A 19,958-nucleotide genomic window follows, 5' to 3' on the forward strand; every position below is an offset into this window, starting at 1 on the left:
GGGGGTCGACCATGTTGACATGAATGGAGTCAAGCCTGTGGGACAGAAGCCTTTGGGACCTTTTTTCAGCTGCCAGGGCATGACTCAAGGTTAAGAAGAAACAGCTGCAAAAATCTGCTAATGATCAGAAGTTGGAATGTGTGAAGTATGAATTTAGGAAAATTAGAAGTGGTCCAAAATGAAGTGGAATCCATGAAAATTGATATTCTAGGCATATGAACTGTAATGGATTGGTATAGACCATTTTGAATCAGAAATCATGATTTACCATGCTTAAAATAACACAATCAAGAAGAATGGCATGGTTTCAATAATAGAAAGAGAATTCTTTGAAGAAATGGCTCACACAGATGTCAGTTAAATCCACATAGAAGAAGCATGTGACCCAAGGTGGTAAACTGAAGAAGGAAATAGTATCAGGGCTTGAATTGTGAGATTCTAGCTTACAGAAGGCTATGGATGACAGTGTAAGACCAAAGTACATTTTCAAGGTCTACACAGGAAATAAGCCTCAGGTGATTTCCCTCTAACCATAATTGAGGGATGGGAATAAACTGGTTACCAAACAGGGAGTCTTGGAGAGACAACTATAGGAGATAAAATGGTGAACCGGACTCACTCTGATACACGCTGAGCCTGATCTGGTTTTCCACATTTTCTGTGAGATTTTTTTTTTCATATTTGGATTTCTCTCCGTTGTATTTTCTCATTGTGGGTTGCCTTCTTGAATATTTGTTGTGTGTTTTTCTGATTTCCGGTATGTAAAATCTAGGATTGATAAACCCATAGAGACAACAAGTAGAATAAGGATTCCTGGCTGGGAAGGGGGTGAGGTACAGTGAGGGAGGTGGTGCGGGGCCAGGGGTAAAGAGGAGCTGATATCAAGGAGTTCAAGAAAAAATAAACTGTTTTGAAACTGATTGTGATTGTGGTAGCAATTATATAATACTGCTTGATGTGATTGAATGGTGGAATGGTATGATATCTGTATTAGCTCCTAATAAAATGGTTTTGAAATAAAAATGAAAGAAGGGAAGAAATGGCTCACACAGAAGTAGAGTTGGTAACTCCAGTTTGGTTCAAGACTGTAAGTCAAATGTAAGCTGGGGCCTTCTCCTGACTCATGGAGCTATGGGGGCAGAGGAATAGGAAGCAGGAAGAGCACAGGCAGGTGGCTGCAGAGCTGAATGAATCTGAGGATGGCTGAATGAATCCAAGCTTGGCAGTCTGCTAATGGTTCCTGGGACTTGACGATCATATACAGTCTGGGTTTGGCAGATCATATAAAAGGAGGTCATGAACTAGGTGACAAAGGGTATTTATAGAGGTTTTAAGACTGGAATGTACATATGTAAATATATTTATATAAGAGTGTGGGGAAACAGAGCTATGCGCATATATTTATAGGTTTAGTATTAAAGCAGCAGATGGACATTGGGCTTCCACTCAGGCACTTACTCAATGCAAGAACACGTTGTTCTATTAAATTGGCATTCCAGGATGCACACCTTCCCAACACGATTGCTGAAGAAAAAGGTGAACATAAGCAAATGTGGTGAAGAAAGCTGATGGTGCCCGGTTATCAAAAGATATAGCGTCTGAGGTCTTAAAGGCTTGAAGATAAGCAAGCGGCCAACTAGCTCAGAAGCAACAAAGCCCACATGGAAGAAGCACACCAGCCTGTGTGACCACGAGCTGTCGAAGGGATCAGGTATCAAGCATCAAAGAACAAAAAATCATATCATTGCAAAGGTGGGTGAGAGCAGAGTGGAGACTCAAAGCCCATTGGTAGGCAACTGGACACCCCCTTACTAAAGGGTTGTGAGGAGGAGATGAACCAATCAGGGTGCAGGGTAGCAACGATGAAAGATATAACTTTCCTGTAGTTCTTAAATGCTCCCCCCCCCACTATCATGATCCCAATTCTACCTTACAAATCTGGCTGGAACGAAGGATGTACATTGGTACAGATAGCAACTGGAAACACAGGGAATCCAGGACAGATGACTCCTTCAGGACCAGTGGTGAGAGGGACGATGCCTGGAGGGTGGAGGGAGTATGGGGTAGAAAAGGGGAACCAATTACAACAATCTACGTATTGCCTCCTCCCTGGGGAATGGACAGCAGAGAAGAGGGCGGGGGAAGACATCGGATAGTATAACTTATAACAAAGCAATAATGATCTGTGAATTATGGATAGTTCATGAGGGAGGGGGAGGGGGCAGGGGGAGGGGGAAAATGGGCAGTGGATATTAGGGCTAGAGTAGAAGGCAAATGTTTTGAGAATGATGAGGACAGCCAATGTGCATATGTGCTTGACACAATGGATGGATGTATGGATTGTGATAAAAATTGTACGAGCCCCCAATAAAATAATTTTTTTTAAAGGAGGTCATTGTCCTAGGTGCAGAATCCAGATCCATCAGTAGAAGTGAGCTAGCTTCCCGACACTGTCTATCCACCCCAAGCGCTGTTCGCACGCCAAATGAAACTTTGCTCACTTGTATTAAGACCTTGATGAGATTAAGGAGTTGATGCTCCACCCTTTTCTTTCCGTAACTGCTTGATTGCTGCACTGAAGATCTCAGTATGGGCTAACCACACTATGCTATGCCATGTCTCCGGAGAACCCTGACACACCCAACTTGACATAAACATAACTATCACAGTCAGTTAAACCAGATGAGGCCACAGAGAAATAGAAGTTTGATGAGCACATGTTAGTTTCATGAATAATAATAAACATGTTTAAATAAATAGGCCCCTATAAATACATATACCACAGTTTTTTAAAACTTCATTTAAATGTATATTTTATCAAAATATTTCATGACTAAAATAATTTCTGAATTCCTGAAATTTTAATACTAAAGTGATTATATAATTTTTGAAAGGATTTTCTGCTTTAAACCTCTATTTCTACATGGTTAGACAACATGTAATATTTTAAATAATGTTTGCAATATTCAGCTTGTTTTCAGAGTTTCACAGATATATATATGCAATCCCAGACGTATAATATATTTGAATTATGATGAATTGAACTTGACAATCACCTATTTTTCTCTTTGGGTACATTTTATTGTCAGTAATTAATAATATATGCAATGCTGCAGTGCATATTTTGCTAATGGAATCATTTTGAGATGTAATCAATTAATATGGCACTTCCAGTCATAATTCCTTATGTGATGTATTAAAATTCTAGAGTCTATACCTGTGGTTACAACCCCACTTGGGAGGAAGTTCTCTGCTATGCTAATAGACAAGATTAAGGTGGCAGTGAGTCCTGGCTTTAGTAGATGGCATGAACTAAGCCACACTCTTTGTTTCCTTGGGCATATAGTCTGTTGAAAAACAAGCACCACACCTCCATCAGTCATTCCTCTAAGCATAAGAGCTATCTTAGACCCAGAGAAAAACCCCATAGCCATTGGAAGAAAAGTATGTTTAAGATCTCTGTCTGAAGTAGCAGAGGCCAAGACCAGAGACTCCAGAGACCATGACACCGAGGTTATGGGGCAGAGCAAAGGAGCCTGACGGAGAAGCGAAGCTGAGGCAAAGAGAACAGAGGAGCAGCACCAAGACTACAGACTGCGAGGCAGAGCTATAGGCAGTCTTCCTGGTCCACAGAGGCGGAAGCCAAGAGGCTTAGACACAGAGGATGGATGAGTGGAAAACTTGACTGCTGACTGAGGATGACTGCGGAGAGATTTGATGTAGACTAATGACTGTGTCCTTAATTTTTTCTATTCTGATAACCTGCTAGATTCCCTAATAAACACCCTCTTTAGTAATTGGTATTTTCTAAAAGTGCTCTGTGGCCATTGCAGTGAATTAAACCCAACCTAGAAGTAGAATGTTGTGGGAAGAACAGTTCCTGTCAGAATAGGGTAAAGGAAGATGGAGGGTGAAGGCTGGTCTGACTTTTGCCTTGTGGCAATGGGGAACCAAAGGAGGTCAGATATGCGCCCCGCTCCCCCATGCCATTACACATTCTCAGGTGTTCATTGCAGATGTGCAATGTTATGGTTCTCTGTTTAAAACACAGGTGTATAACAAGCTAGTTTGCAATGTAGGTAGAGCCAGTCAGTTGTTTTGGGTACAAAGTTAGGCAATGTTTAACTATAATGATATAGGACAATACAACTCCACAGTGTGGCCAATCATTACACCTTTGCCTTCATTTTATAACTCTGAGGCTGATTTAATTGTGTTAATCTGGGTAGACTAGAGAAACAAATTCATGGACACTCATATGTGTACAAGAAAGAGTTTTATATAAAAGAGTAATTGTATATTAACAAAGAATCCCAGCCCAGTCCAGTTCAAGTACCTAAGTTCCATATTAGCTCATATGTCCAATACCAGTCTATAAATTCCTCTTCAAACTCACACAACCCATGCAATGATGCTGAATGCAGGAAGATCACAGGCCAGTGGGTGGAAAATCTTGTGGATCCAGTGGCAGTGAAAACATCTCAATGCTGGCAGGGCTTTGTACATGGCTGTACATGGCTCCTTCAACTCCAGAGCTCTAGCATAGCTCCATGTTTCTTGTCTGTAGGAATGTCTTGCAGGTAGTGAGCATGCGTCCCACCTCCAGTGAGCTATTTATCTCCTTAGTGCCTCCAAATGAAGTCATCAAGCTGTGACTGATTAACAGGCTAAACCCCACCCCTTCACTCTTAAGTCTCAAATTGACAACGGGTTATGTAACTACCACAATTGTAGACCAGGCCTAGAGTGAGATCTTATTTAGTATTTCATACCAACAGAAATTGTTCATTTTTAATGTTGTTGTTATAGCTTTTTACACTGTAACATCTGTATTGCTTATACTCCCAATAGTATTACAGCAAAAGAAATTAAGTTTTAATTTAAAAAGGAACTATTGAGGAAGACTCTAGACCAAACTAGTGCAAACTTTTGAGATGGAAGAGCCGATCCTGTCTCTCACAACAGTTTAAAAATTATTCAAGAGCCATAAAAATATTTTTACAAACAAAAGAAATCACTATTATTTGAACAGCATCTTTAATTTTCTTTTGTTCTACTTTAGAACTACATGTATGTACCAAAAGGGCCAGATATGGGTCTAAAGCCTTAGTTTGCCAGCACATGCTCTATCTATAAATATAAATAATATAAATATAAATACGAAGATCATTGAGTCTTATGATAATGGAAAGACAGTGAGTGAAATAGTATGTGAGGAAGGACTATCTCATTCAACTGTTTCAACAATTATTAAGGATGAAAATGGCATTTGGGAGGCAGCTGAAGGAGAGACTGGTACAAAATACATATTTTTCTCAAAGAAGAGGCAAGGGGCATTCCCTGAGCTGGAGCAGCTGCTGCTGACTTGGAGAGAAGGCCAAATCCAGAAAGGGTGCCTCTGAGTTTGCTGATGACCCAAACAAAAGCCTGAAAGCTTTGGGAAAACCAGCAAACAAGGCCAAGGCCACTCAGGATATCTCAATGGCCTCAAAGGCTAGCTTAATTGCATTAAATGCAGACCTGGCTTTTACATAATGTGCATGTAACCAGCGAAGCCAGAGGGGCTGATACTGAAGTTGCTGAAAAATTCAGGAAGTCTCTGGACAAAATACTATAAGATGAAGAGTATCTGTCAAAGCAGAGTTCCAACAAGCTTCTGTTCGGAAAATTTTTCAGTAGGGACCTGTATTTACAAAGATACATGATTTCTGGAAAATTTATAATATTCTATAATGTAGTGCATACATCTTCCTGGAAAACTGCATTCAGGGTATTTGGTGGGAAATGCTAAATTATGGGAACACACTTTAAGTACTTGAATAGGATAATATCATGAAAGAGATCAGTAGGGAAAGCTTTACATAGCAAGACACTAAATTTAGAACCTGATTTTGAAATTTTAGAACTCGGTATTGGTGCTGGTGAAGAATATTCAAAGTAATGTGGACTGCTGAAATGATAAACCTCTATGTCTTGGAAAAAGTACAGCCAGAGTGTTCCTTAGAGGTAAGGATGGAAAGACGTCCTCTTATATACTTTGGACATATTACTGGTAGGTATGTGTGTACATGTGTGTGTGCCTGGGGGCAATCCTTCTGGTGGATACAAGTGCATGTATGTGACTATTGAGAGGGCTGCAGAAATAGGATCCCCAAGGGTCACCCTGTAACCACACAGCTAGCTGTTGGAGTCTTCTGTGGCCTCTCCGGTCACTTCCTGCTAAAGGCTGGGCAGGTTTCTTCACCTGTCTCTATGACTCTGCATGGCCAGGAGTTATTTGATTTTGAACAAAACTAACCAAACAGCAACTAATCTGATGTTTATAAACCACTTCATGTTCATGCCTGCACTGTTCTGACCCTCACCACTCAGCCACTCACCCCAACTCCCTCACATAGGCCCACACCCTCTGGGACTGCCACCAGCCACACATACACATACACAAGATGATGCTATTATACACAGAGATCCACATACTCATACCAGGATGAATGACAAAGACACACATACCTAGATGCACAATGCACTCACCCAGACTGCCACTACACACACACACACATGCACACACGTGCCAGAAGGATTGCCATCACACACACACACTTACCGTGAGGACTGACACCAGAGGCACAAACACATGTACATGCATACCCCCCCAAGAGTATTGCCACCACACACACACTTACATACACACGTGTAACCACCAGGAGACCGGAACACAAGCTGTGTTAGTCTGTGTACATTAAAGAAACAAATCCACAGAAACTCATATGTATAAGAGAGAGTTTTATAACAAGGTTAAGTGCACATCTAGGAACCATCCCAAGCCAGTGCTGCCCAAGCCCGCAAGTCCAACATTAACCCATTAGCCCGTAGGTCCAACACCAAGCCACGAAGTCCTCCTCCATCTCACAAAACATGCACTATGACACCGACTGCAGGAGGAAAGCTGAATCAGTGAATGTGTAAGCATCTCAGCGCTGGCAGGGGTCTCCACATGGCTGCTCCAGCACCCAGGGCTGCATCGGGATAGGTCCATGTGGCTTCTCCTTGGGGATGTCTTGCAGGAGTGAGCCTTGCAAGCTGAGGCATGGAACTGGCTAAGGCAACTGGTCCGACCATCACAAAGCAAGAGACCCAAGAACTCAAAAGGCGAGGCTCACTGAGCCATTTATGCCTCCGCCCTTCAATTAACCCCACATGTGTTTATCGGCCAGGTTGGCACAATAAACTTTAACTCACAAGACATACACACATCAGACACACACACACATGCTACTACTGCATAAATACATACCACACATGCCAGGAGTATTGCCCCCACATATCTACATACCCACCAGGAGGAATGTCATCATACATACACGCTCCTGTGCACACACACACCAAGAATATTTCCATGGCACATACATGTATCCACCAGAAATAATGCCACCACATATACACATGTACATTTACCTACCAGGAGAACTGCCACCATGTTCACCCATACCTGTACCTACCAGGAATACATACACACGTACATGTCCCCACAAGGTGGGGCTGGTGGCAGTCCTCCTGGTGGGCCATGTGTCTGTGTGTATGTACATGTATGTATGGGGGACTGTGGGTGGTGTTCCTTATGGGTGTGTGTGTGTGTGTGTGTGTGTGTGTGTAGGGGAGCTGTGGGCAGGCCTCCTAGTGGGTACATGTGTGCATGTGCATGTGTATGTGTGTGTGTAACTGGTGGCAGTCCTTCTTATGGGTACCTGTGTTTCTGTGTGTATGTACATGTGTGTATGGGGACTGGTAGCAGACTTCCTTGTGAGTATATGTGTATCTGGGTGGGGGCACCCCAATATCAGTCTTCCTAGCAGGCATAGTGGTGAGCATGTAAATGTCTGTGTGTTTGGGTGGCTGGCGGCAGTCTTTCTGCTGAATTGTTTTGTGCATGCACGCGTGACTGGTGGCAGTCCTCCTGGTGGGTATGTTTGTGTGTATGTGTGTGTGTGTACGTGTTTGTATGGGGGACTGGTGGCAGCCTTCCTTATGAGGACATGTGTATCTGTGTGTGTCTGGTGGGGAGGCTGGTGGCAGTGTTCATGGTGAGTACATGTGGACAGGTGAATGTGCATAGGTGTGTGTGGTCGACGGCAGTACTCCTGATGTGTACATGTGTGTCTGTATGTGTGTGGTGACAGTCTTCCTCGTGGGGCGTGTGTGGTATGTGTGTGGGGGCTGCGGGGGGCGTGGGGTCGGTTGGCCGTGTTTCTGTTTGCTACTTTTGTATTTGGCTGGTGACAATCTTACTGGTGATATCCACCAGGTGATATTCTTATGGGTACATATGTATATTTGTTGGCAGTCCTCCTAGGAAGGGGGGTGTATGATTGTATGTATGGGCAATCCTCCTGGGGGATGGTGTGTATGTCTGTGTGCATCTCTGTGTGTATATATCTGTGTGTGTGTGCATACTAGTGGTAGCCTTCCTGCAGGGTTTTTGCTGGGTATTTGGTTACACGTGTGTATGCGTGTGTGTGCATGTGTTGCTAGTAACAGTGCTGGTGAGTATATGCGTGTATGTGTGTGGGTAGGTGTGGTTGATAAGAATCTTTTTGGCGGGTGTGTCTGTGTTTGCGTGTGTGCACGCAAGTGCACCTGATGGGTCTGTGTGTGTGCATGTGCATGTGTGTGTCTAGTGCCAGGACTGTAACTAAGGAGGCGCTCAAGGGTTACCCCTATCCGTGTCTTTACAGCTGCTGGAAGCTTCTGTGGTAGCTTGATGTCCTGTACTTCCCTTTGCAGCTGGAGGAAGACTCTGTGACCTTGGGGGCCTCCCGATGTCCTTGCCTTGGTGAATCGTTGTCTTTATAGATGGTGGAAACTTCTCAGTTCTCTGGCTAGCGTCGACTTTCTCGTGTACTTGTCTTTGAAGCAGTTTAAAGTTCTGTGACATCTACATGGCCTTGATATATCTTCTCTTGGCAGTTGGTCAAAGGTTGTGATACCTTGATGTCCTCGATCTATGCTGCCGTTGACTACTGCCAGAAGGTTCTGTGGTCTCTGAGTGTACTTCCCTTATCCTTGTCTTTGTAGTTGGTGGAAAGCTCTATAGCTGCTTGTGTTCTTGATAAGCGTTGGGCAGAAATGGTAGAGTTTAGCCATGGCCTTACTTAGAGAAACCTCACCAGTGGTTTTCCCTTCTGTTTGGTTCACCTGGCATGCTGGGGCTTCCTTCACCCTCTCTGGGGGACTTGAGCAACAGACTCTGTTCAAGAGTCAGGAGGACGTGGAGGGTGGAGCCGAGGTTCTTTTTGGAAGGTGGTCCTAGTTGGTCACAGGCTTAGAGATCTTGAATGGGGCCTCCGTCACAAGTTCTGGGACCACGGTCAGGAGTTAGAGTACAAGTGAGGAGTCACATACTACTTGCTACCCAACCAAAGACAGCTGAGCCCCTCTGCCCTCAGCCTTAAGTGTGCTCTGGAAGGCAGGATCGGTCTCCAGTGTGACCGGGTGTTGATGGTGGGGGTAGCTCCTCAGACATGATGATAGCCTGGCTCATAGATGGTCCTCAGTGTCCAGGTCCCCTGGGAAGGAGGGGCGAGGGTCTGAGTAGGCAGTTTCTGAGGAATACCTGGTTACGGTGAGGCAATATCTGTCCCAAGGCCAGCACCTACTTCATTGTGATGGGGGTTGCTGACCTGTGAGAGACAGGTTGGGACCCAGGAACATGGAAGCCAAGTTTGAAAGGGCCCTACTGGTCTCCAAGTGGATCAGCCAATAGGAATCCTTGCTGGGAGGATGCCCAACTCCCTCTTGCTTCCCGTCTTTCCCCCGTCCTCTACCCCAGCGCCCCTCGTGTGGACGCATCCTGCATCACTGTCCATGGGCTGGAAGCTCACTCTATGATGCTCCTTCTCCTGCTGCCTGGTCAGTCTGCAAGGTCAGCCACCCTCTTTATGATGACCAGTGTCCTGTGACTAGGGTATCCTTGAACCTTTCTGAGGAGATTGAGCTCCCAGGTCTCTGCTGAAAAGTCATGAAGATTTGGAGGATGGAGCCAACATTCCCTGTGGTTGAGGGTCTTAGTTGGTCACAGTCTTGAGCTGGGTCTTGGCGGAGGGCCTCCCAGTGTACGTGTGAAGGGACACACATTGCTTGGTACACGCCAAAGACTTGGATGGGCCCCCTCCATGTGTCATGAGTTTCTACCTGTAATTTGTACATGCTCTGATATAGCCAGAACTGAGAGGCAGAACTGAGGTCATGATAATAGTAGGGGGGTGAGGAAGCCTCAAAAACCACAGGAATATTTTGTGTTTCATCAGTGTTATACTGAGCCCTGGTTGACTCATCCCTTCCTTGTGACCCTTCTCTGAGGGGATGTCCTATTGTCTACAGATGGGTTTTGGGTCTCTGCTCAGGCCCACCTCATTCTCAACAATATGGTTTTTTGTTTGTTTGTTTGTTTGTTTGTTTGTTTGTTTGCTTGTTTTGGGTCATCTAGTGCCTGCTACCTGATCCCATTGACAACTCATGATCACACAGGCTGGTGTCCTGTTATTTTTCTGCTTGTTTAACTTCAAGCCTTTAAGACCCCAGATGCTATATCCTTTGATAGACGGGCACCATCAGAGTTCTTCACCAGATTTGCTTATGCACCCGCTTGGTCTTCAGCAATCGTGTTGACAAGGTCAACATACAGAATGCCAGGTTGTTAGAGCAAAGTTTTCTTGCCTTGAGGGAGGGCTTGAGCAAAGGCCCAAAGTCCACCCACTTCCTCAATGTATTGCCATATAAATATATGTAGATATGCCAATACCTCAATTTTTTTAAATTAATATGTTCACTTAAGTGCACTCTGATTTTTTTACCTCTTTCTCAACCAGTTTTCAGAATCGTGAGCCAGGTGCAGCTCATTCCACACTTTTCAGGAAAATGACTGGAATTAATTATAGGAAATGCTGAGAAGTACTGATAGTTGATATGTGTGTGTGTGTGTGTGTGTGTGTGTGTGTGTGTGTGTGTGTGTGTAATTTGACACTTCAGCCTGCATTGTTAACCTCCCTGAGTGAGGACTTTGATATTTAGGGCTTAGAGGCTTGGACCCTGAGTGTTCTTTGAGATTGTAAGTGCCTCTCTGCTGCCATCTGCTGGATTAAACACTCCACAAACACCCACTTGAATTAACCCTTAACATTTTTATACATTTATTTTCTAATATATGCTGTACGATCAAACTTTACAATAATAGTTGAACAATCTGAATCTGGCATATTAATGGCTTGGCAGTTGGAATATGTGATACATTTAGGAAATGTTGACACACATATATAGAATATATATCAGTATTGGGGGAATTTTCCCTCTGTGATCATTGTATTTTCTTTGATCTTACCAGTATTGGGGGAGTGTTCCTTGTGTGATAGATTTTTTTTTTCAAATTTCGGTAAATTTCTAAACAACAAAACATTTTCAATTCTAATCTTTTTACATGTGCAATTTACAGACTTTCTCGACTTTCTCTTTGTTTTGAAACTGCCACCACAATTCATTTCCAAATTTTCCATCTTCCTTAAGAATTCAAGGTCACCTTGAACAATCACTCACTTTCCTCTCTCTCCCACACACCCCTGGGAACCAGATTTAATCACATTTGCCAACCTTTTTCTCACATATCATCTCTTTTATTTTTCTCGCCTGAGCTCTAGGTTTTTACATATAATTACTTAACAAATTACTTAATATTGGCTTTGGGTTTTGTTTTTTTCCATTTCTAATTCACAACAATGACCTACCTATATAACTACGGAGTAGACCTTTTAATCAGAAAGTGAAAACAATGCTGTCAAGCTATATTAATTCCGTTCGAACAAAAAACATTTTTTGATGTTTCACTTATGCTGATGGAGGGTCAGAGGCTTCCAGCCCAGGTTCTGCAGTGTGGAAATCGGCGCTTCAGCCTGCCTTGTCCTCCCCGATCAAGTGAGTGTGGTAGTTAGGGCTTACTTAGAACAGTTCTGTTGTGATTGCTGACGATGGTTTTGCACTTCTCAGAAAAAGCTTTGTTCATAAATTGAATGCATGGTTGCATTTGGGGATGCTCTAAGTGCAACATCCTCCCAAAGAGATGCACAAACTTCCTGCTCCCCGCTGCTCTAGGGTCCAAAACCAAACCCAGTGCCAGCAACTCACAGTAACCCTATGGGCCAGAGCAAAACTCCTATCGGTTCAGAGATTGTGAGGCTCAACGAGAGTCGTCCATCTCATCTTCCTCTTGCTAACTTTGAAGTGGTAAGCCTTTGGAGAGACTGGAAACCTTTATGGATGAAGATGGATTCCACTTTCTCCTACTGAGCAGCTGGTGGGCTTGGGGTGGTCACTCTGCAGTTGGCTTTGCAAAGACTTTTATTCAGCGGATGCACACCCCACTTTTTCAAACAACATGCAGAGGCATTGAAGCATTTTCCAATGATGTTTTCATTCTTTTCACACGTCCTCCGGCAAAGAGCTGTTCCATAACCACAAACCACGTTGTCCTTACTGAGGCTTCTCACTAGAGAACGGAAACAGTCGGTGTAAATAATTGTGCCCGCGGCCCAGAAGGCAAGACTTTCTCTGCAGATTTTGGCTTTGTTTTGTTTTTCAAGGAAATGACTGAAATTATTAAAGGGATGCTAAGGAGTCAAGGTGGTTGATATATATGACTGGGTTTCCTCACACTCACAACCCTTATCCACTCTCCCACTTGATTGGCTTGACCATCTAACCCCCCTTCAACGTGATTTTTAAAGAAGACGACACATTGATCCGTGTCATGTTCTTTCTTAAAATCCCGGCAACAGTTTAGCCCACTAGCCTTGCCACTCCAAAGAAGCAGTGAACCGTGGGGTCATTTTGGTGTCATTCACTCTGACATCCCAACCCCACCCCGCGGTGACACACTGTCTCCACTTCCCTTGAATGGCTTCTTTGAACCTTCAGCTCTCAACCTACATGCCAAGGTGTCAGAGAAATTCTCCTCCTCATTTCTGCCTTACCTGGAGATACATCCCCAAACTATTTTCCTCTAGGTACCATTTTATTCATTCATAATTGTGTTAGGCCGGGTTCTCTAGAGAAACAAAACCAGGACACTTATGAGTACATGTATATAAAAGGATAGGTTTATGTAGCAAGAAGAAATATAACAGCTACTTAGTCCATACATGTCCACAGTGAGCTCAGTTCAACTCACTTTCCTGGAACAGTTAATATCCTGAAGGTCCTTCAAGTCACATGGGCAGCTAGTCCAACATCAAGGAAGCCGACAGTAGAGTCTGCCCTTAGGCAAGATAAGCAGGGCGGGGCAGCAACAGCAGGAAGATGAGAAGTTGAGGTGCAGCAGAGGCCAGTAGTGTGGGACCTTAGCAAAGCGGGGTCTAGATGGATCCTCAAGAAGTGTGGCAAAGTACGTCTCAATGGAACCTCAAGCTCTAGCGATGCAACCATGCAAGGCAGCATGATCCATTGGTTGGCTCAACCACAATAGTGCAGCACACGGTTGAGGTAAAGGACTACTAGCTCTGGCAACAGAGTGCTGGTCTGATTGAGAAGGATGTGGGCCAGAGAGAAAGAGAGAAGGGTGTGGGCCTTGGCAGAATGCTAATGATTCGATCCTTGTCTAGACCAGTAGGCAATCATCACGGGAGTTACGGGGTTTTTCTCTCAAAGTCTCAGGATATACTATCCGAGGTCAAAAGCAGTCCTGTAAACCACCAGCTGTCTTATGAGCTAAACTGGTAGCATGTTACAGAAATTCCAGCAGACTCAGAAATAAGGTTGATGGTAGAAGTGGAAACTACACGGTAAGTCAAACAAAATAGCATCCCTCTGCAGGGAATTCTCCTTGTGGTTGTTCTATGGAGGGATATCTCTCTGCATTTGTCAGGGAATTAGATTTGGGGGAAGGTAATGGGAGAACATTGGGTAATGATTGATAATAATTGTGGCTGTCTATGGCCTTCTTTGCTGAGGTCCAAGGCTCAAGTATCCTCATTTCATGTGAACCCTAAGACCCTTCTCTTTCTTCCCCACCTCTGTATTTTCAACAAAGCAGAAGTTGAGTGCTAACTCACACTAGTTTATCCTACACCAAGGTTTTTGTTGTCTCTAACACCTGTATGTGAGTGCTCCTTGTCCAGGGCGCAGGTGAGGATGAAAAATGCTGTGTGACAGAGTAATGTGTTCAGCAGTGATTGGCGGAAAAGTCTGCTTTAGCTGCAACCTCCGCTTGAAAGCAAGCCCGGGTGGTCTAAACAGAAGATAAAAGAGAAAGAAGTGAAGCAAGCACAAGCATTGTGTACGATGGTTGTGTGGCTATCTTGTGCATACCTTGGGTGGGACTTCTGGCATGTGTGCAGACAGCCGCTGGGCAGCTTGGAGCCAGAGAAGGAAAAGAAGGCACGTGTGGGAGCTCATGGAGAAGGAAATTTAGAAATTAGGCTAGAAGCACAATTAACTAAGAAAAGACTCTGGATATCAAAATGCTAGTATGACCATTTGAAGCGGAGCTTGGAGGGTCAACTAGTCCAGCCATCTTGTTTTAGACTTGGGAAATTAAGGAAAATAAGCAAAGGATAATTATTAGCTTAAAATCACACAACAGCTTAGTGGCAAAACTGAACCCAAATGAGCCCAAACAAAAATAATCTAAGACTTTCTTTGTTGAATCCATTCTAACTCATAATGACCCTGAGGAACAGAGTGGAATTGCTCTCAAAAGATTTGAAGCCTGTGATCCTAATAGAAATAGACTGCCAAGTCTTTCTCCCACGGAGCAGTTAGTGAGTTTGAACCGGTGAGATTTCAATTAACAGTTAGTGCATAACGACTGGGCTTCCTTGGCTCCTTCACGATAAATCTAGGACCAAGCCCCACTTTGTGTGTAGTACAATCTGAACAAAGTGAATGCAAAATGGAGAAGATAGGTTGGGGATTCGTTTTGCACACTGAAAAATGCAGCCTACGCAATCAATAAATTCCAGGGTAAAACAAATGGCACTACACCTATCCAGACACACTATGCACACCCATTTCCAGACCTGATGGGCACCAGTTTGTGGAGCTGAATGTGGGTGAGTGCCAAAGTTTCCAAAAGAACAGCAAGAGATGAAGAGCAGACCATTGATTATAGGCCACACATACCTACTCCTTTCCACTTGTGCCCACATCCTGCTTTCCCTAAGCGTTTTCCTGGCACAGACCTGAACACCCCCAGATATGCAATGATGACCCCAGCATGACTATCCCCTTCCTTCTAGAGCTTGGCATTAACATCCTTCGAATGTCACAAACTATTAAGCACCAATGAGTGATTGGCCATGCAAACCCATCCCAAGGTCCGGCCAAGGAAAAGACTCGCAATCTGTTTGTCAAAGGCCACGGTCATGAAAACTCCCCGGAGCACAATTCGTCTCTGAAACCCACGGGTGTCACTGTGAGTCAGAGTTAATTCCACGGCACTGGTTTCTTTCTAGAGGGATCTTTGACTTGAGTTTTCTGTTTCCATTAGCTTTGTGTCTTGGGATCATTCAAAACTGTCATCCAGTCAGTCCTGATGCCTATCACTCTCCAGTGGAAAGGACATGCTGTGGAAGATGCAAAGGTGCACTAGGTACTTGCTGTCAGGTAACTGCATTCTCAGTCGCAGATAGTCTCTTGAAGAAAGATGTGAACAGTCTACCTGCTTTGACTTGCAACTGCACTCATGACCAAAGTTACTGGCCAATCAGAACCATAGCCTCAGCGGACATCATAGTCCACGGGTATAAATAGTTCACAATGCCAATAATCTGCATCCTACCTTCTACAAGTAGAATGGCAGGGAAAAAGAGAAAAGACCCTGGACACGATGGATTCACACAGTGGCTGCACGGATGGGGTGTGAGGACGCCCCAGAGCTGGGCAGGGTTTTGTTCTGTTGTAAATAGAGCTGCTGTGAATCTGAACTGACTCAAGGGCACCTAACAACAACAACTGGCCAATTCCTTAGGTCTGAAGGGTCTAGGTAATCAGTATAAGATCTAGAGCCAAGTAGCTGGTGCTACTGACCATCACAGGGATGTTTATAACACCTCTACTGATCAACAAATTAGATCCTAGACTTGAGAATACGGGGAAAATATGAGAGACATGATTAACTGGCCCCAATTAGAGTATGAAGTCAAGATAATAAATTCAGACAGCTTTGTGATGCACTAGAGATCTTGATGGATGGACTATAGAGAAGCTTACCTAACGGAATTGCTCCTTGGTTTATTAGCCCACTAGCTAGTTATCTTTCTATCTCAACAGGGTGCTGAGGTGGACTGTCTGAGCACAGGCCACTTTGACTGATTCACAGTCTTTTCTAGCTTCCCCATTAGAGAAATAGCATATGACTTTTTAAGAATTATGGTAGCTCAGAATCAAGGAAAATTGGACCAAGAGAGGGAACTCTCAATGTCAGCTGGTCATAGCCACCTTCTAAATGAAGCACTTGACAAGCTGATAAACAACCATTTTTTTTATTGAGGTATCTACTTAAAGTAGAGACCAGAGGTCTGAGTAAAGAAGAGGAAGGGCTAGGCCATTCTTATAGCTTTGAGGAGATATGTCTTCAGTCGTCTGCTTCTGTCCTCTTACACGGTTGGACTTTCACACAGCATTTCTCATTCTTCCAGCAGAGCGCAACAAGTTCTTCATTTTTAGCACAAGAAGATTGACATTTTCCTTTTAAGTAGTAGCATTTTTCATTAATGAATCCATTCTCAGCTACACAAAAGAAGGAACCGCCTAGATTATTTTCATCTCAGAATTGTCTGATTACCAGGTACAATCATATAACTAGTTGAAGGCTTATTTACAAGCTTACACAGTGCCTTGTCTTTTCTAACTAGTAAATGAGCTGTTAAGAAAAATATCTCTATCTGATATTTCTTTTAATCACAGAGTGATTGACTAGCAAGAACAGATTTATTTCCTAACATTTTGAGTTGGACTGTGTGGGGGTGTGGGGAGACAGAAGCTATTATTCTTTTATCAAAATCTATTGGGGTCATTGTCAACTCGTTTCTATAAACACCTCCCCCACATACTCCAGGATTGCTACATGGAAGGTGATGTGCTACAAGACTTGAGATTGAGGAGATAAACCAAGCCTGGAGTGAAAAAAAGATAAGTCTATAGAAAGAAGCGCGTGTAAGCCAAAAATGGATAACACGTTTGGTGGCTAATCAGAAGCTGGAGGTTCAATCCCACTCAAAGGCACCTTGGAAAATCGATCATCTCTTGAAAGCCCATGGAACCAAGTTCAAGCTGGTCCTCTGGCACACACGGACGTTTCGTGAGGTGAAGAGAAATCATGCTTTCTATGGAAAGAAAACAAATTGACCACTAACCCTAACCTATCCCATATCAAGTCAATTCCCACATGACGAGTCTCTAGGATGGTGTAGATCTGCTGCAGAGGGCTTGAGACTCTTCCTCCTCCCTTGGAGAAAATTGAGTGTTTGAACCACTGATCTTTCCGTTAGCAACCAGAGCCTTCACCCACAGTGCCACCAGCATTCCTTACTATCACAGGTAGGGAATTTAAAAATATTTAGAATGTTTAGTCTGATTTCTCCTCTACATTCCACCAAAAATGACAGTTGTGCTCAGCATGTGACTTGAAGCAGGAAAAGGGAGAAAGTTGTAAATAGTACCCCAAGATTTCTTTCATGTCGTTTTGGTCTGGCTGTATGACTACATCAGAAGCAATGTTAAGAACCGCTGCATTAAGTGACGATCAGACAACACACCTGATCAGAATCGACATGATAGTGCTGCCTCATCTGAAGATATGTAACATAATTGGCAAATGTACATAAATCTCACTTAATGTCAATTAACAAAGATGACCTGGTTCACATACATCTAAAACCTACAATTAGATGGATTACCATCAACACTAACAATGTCTAGCACCAATATATAAATTCATAAGCATAAATATCCACCCCACTCCCAAAATATTAAAGCTCAGTTGGTTTTATTCCCCACTGTAGTTGTCTATACCCTCTACTCTCCTAAGGCTGTAAGGCTAGCTTAGATTGGAACTTACCCTAACTAGGGTAAGATTCAATTGGACATACAATCCACAGGGATGGCCCAGGCAACATCTGGGGGCTGGGGGTGGGAAAGAGCATTTATGTCTGCAAAGCCTCCAATGTGCCATCACAGAAATCATCTAGAACTTTCTGTCTGGGTGTGGGTGTGTGTGCATGAATAACTAAGTTTCATTTAGATACATTAGGTAACTTTGTAGTGTTAAGTTATTATATGATCTTGTTGTTGTATAAGTACAAGTAACTTGAAAAAGATACCTCTAGTGGATTTCCACATGTTTATGTCAAAGCCTGTGGGAGGAGCATAGCATGGTTCACTGTACTGCTGAGATCTCAGATCTTTGGGAAAGATTCTGTTCACACAGATGCTTCACAGACCAGAGACGTGTACAACTGGTGTGAAGGTTCTCACTAGCATCAGTGTCTTAGTGGATTATACACTGGGCTGCTAACTGCAAAGTCAGAAGTTTGAAACCAGACACTCTGAGAAAGAAAGATGAGGCTTTCTACTCCCGTAAAGAGTCATGGGATACTGATTGTGGTGGCAATCATGCAATTCTCTTTGGTGTGATCGAAATATGGAATGATATGTTATATGTATTAATTTTAAAAACATAAAACATTATAAATAAATAAAAGAGTTACAGTCTGGGAAACCTACTGAAGCATTTATACCCTGTCCTAGGTGCTGGAATTGACTCAATGGCAGGGAGCTTAGGGTTTTACATCCAGCACAAATTTGGGCTCATTATGGCTCCTGATAGCCCTTTCTTTAAATCTCTGGAAAGTGGAATCAGACTGATCTCAGACGTCAGTCTGAGGTAAGAGCCAACTGAAGCAATTGGATGTTCCTGGGAATAACAGAAAGTGAGGGGAGTTTTGAAAAGGGCAGGTCATCTTAAACTCCTTCATTGTGAAAAACAGAGTCAGGCTTAATCCTGCCTCACTCCTTCCTCACTAGATCCAGATGAGTTTGAATAGATTGTTTAGCCTCAATTTCAATTTCTACCTCCATAAAATGGGCTTTCTGGACAAAAAAAGGGGGAGGAACACCTCTGCATATCATTATATTGGGACTGTCCTTCAAAGAGAACTACACAGGTATTTTTAGTGAAGTTTTTCTCATATAATAGCTTCTAGCATGTGGTTACAGAATGCCATTTTAATTTTTATTTATCACCAAATATCACGATGATCACAGATGGAGTGTTCATTAAATACATAGCCAGTTCTAAGCTCCATTTCTTTCTCTTCCATCTTTAATATCTCAGTTTCTTTCACTTCCCTGCCTTAATCTTCCCACAGTTATTTTTTAATAGCCCTTAAGCTATTACACTGGCTTTTACAACTCTCTCTCTCTCTCTCTCTCTCTCTCTCTCTCTCTCTCTCTCCTGATGAGCATAAGGCTAGAAAAAAAGGTAATTCTTTGTTTATCCAAACTCACAACAAGTCAAATTTACAAAAGCATCCCATCCTAGAAAATAATGGAAACTCCACATGATTTATGGACTACTAGGACGAAGATGCTAACTGTGGCAAATGTGCCCCCGCAGAGTCTCCAGGGCCTGTTGCCCTGCTTTGCCAAGGGCTCATCACTCCTGGATGCTCAGTAAGGCAGACCCTCTCTCTGGGCCATCATCTCAAATACCATTTCCTGCAAAGATGTTCATTTTACCTGGGGCCAGAAAGAAGAAAACAGCAAAAAGAAAGAGAAAGGTCCGCATGATTGGAGGGTCCTGAGACGACAGCACAGGGTCCATGAGAAAAGGCAACAAACACCCACATTTATAATTTTTTCTATACCAAACGATCATCTTGATCAGTAAAGCTTATCAAATAAAAACATTGTCATGC

At 43.3% G+C, this 19,958-nt stretch overlaps 1 protein-coding gene across 1 annotated transcript; it reads right to left on the reverse strand.

Moving 5' to 3' along the window:
* Positions 1-16,615: 16,615 nt before the first annotated feature.
* On the reverse strand, positions 16,616-19,828 carry DEFB106B (defensin beta 106B). The gene is made up of 2 exons (XM_030884641.1): positions 19,780-19,828; positions 16,616-16,770 (listed from the first exon to the last, which is right to left on the reverse strand). The coding sequence occupies exons 1-2, from the start codon at positions 19,826-19,828 to the stop codon at positions 16,616-16,618; spliced, it is 204 nt and encodes a 67-aa protein (XP_030740501.1).
* Positions 19,829-19,958: the final 130 nt, after the last annotated feature.

Source organism: Echinops telfairi, unplaced genomic scaffold, assembly GCF_000313985.2.
Source record: "Echinops telfairi isolate 266 unplaced genomic scaffold, ASM31398v2 ScPeMD7_9;HRSCAF=40, whole genome shotgun sequence".
Lineage (NCBI taxonomy): Eukaryota > Metazoa > Chordata > Mammalia > Afrosoricida > Tenrecidae > Echinops > Echinops telfairi.

Coding starts and splice junctions, on each gene's coding strand:
- DEFB106B (XM_030884641.1), bottom strand. CDS start 19,828: ATGCGGACCTTTCTCTTTCTTTTTGCTGTTTTCTTCTTTCTGGCCCCA. Junction 16,771..19,779: donor TTTCTTCTTTCTGGCCCCAG/GTAAAATGAACA, acceptor TCTTTTGTGTAG/CTGAGAATGGATTCATTAAT.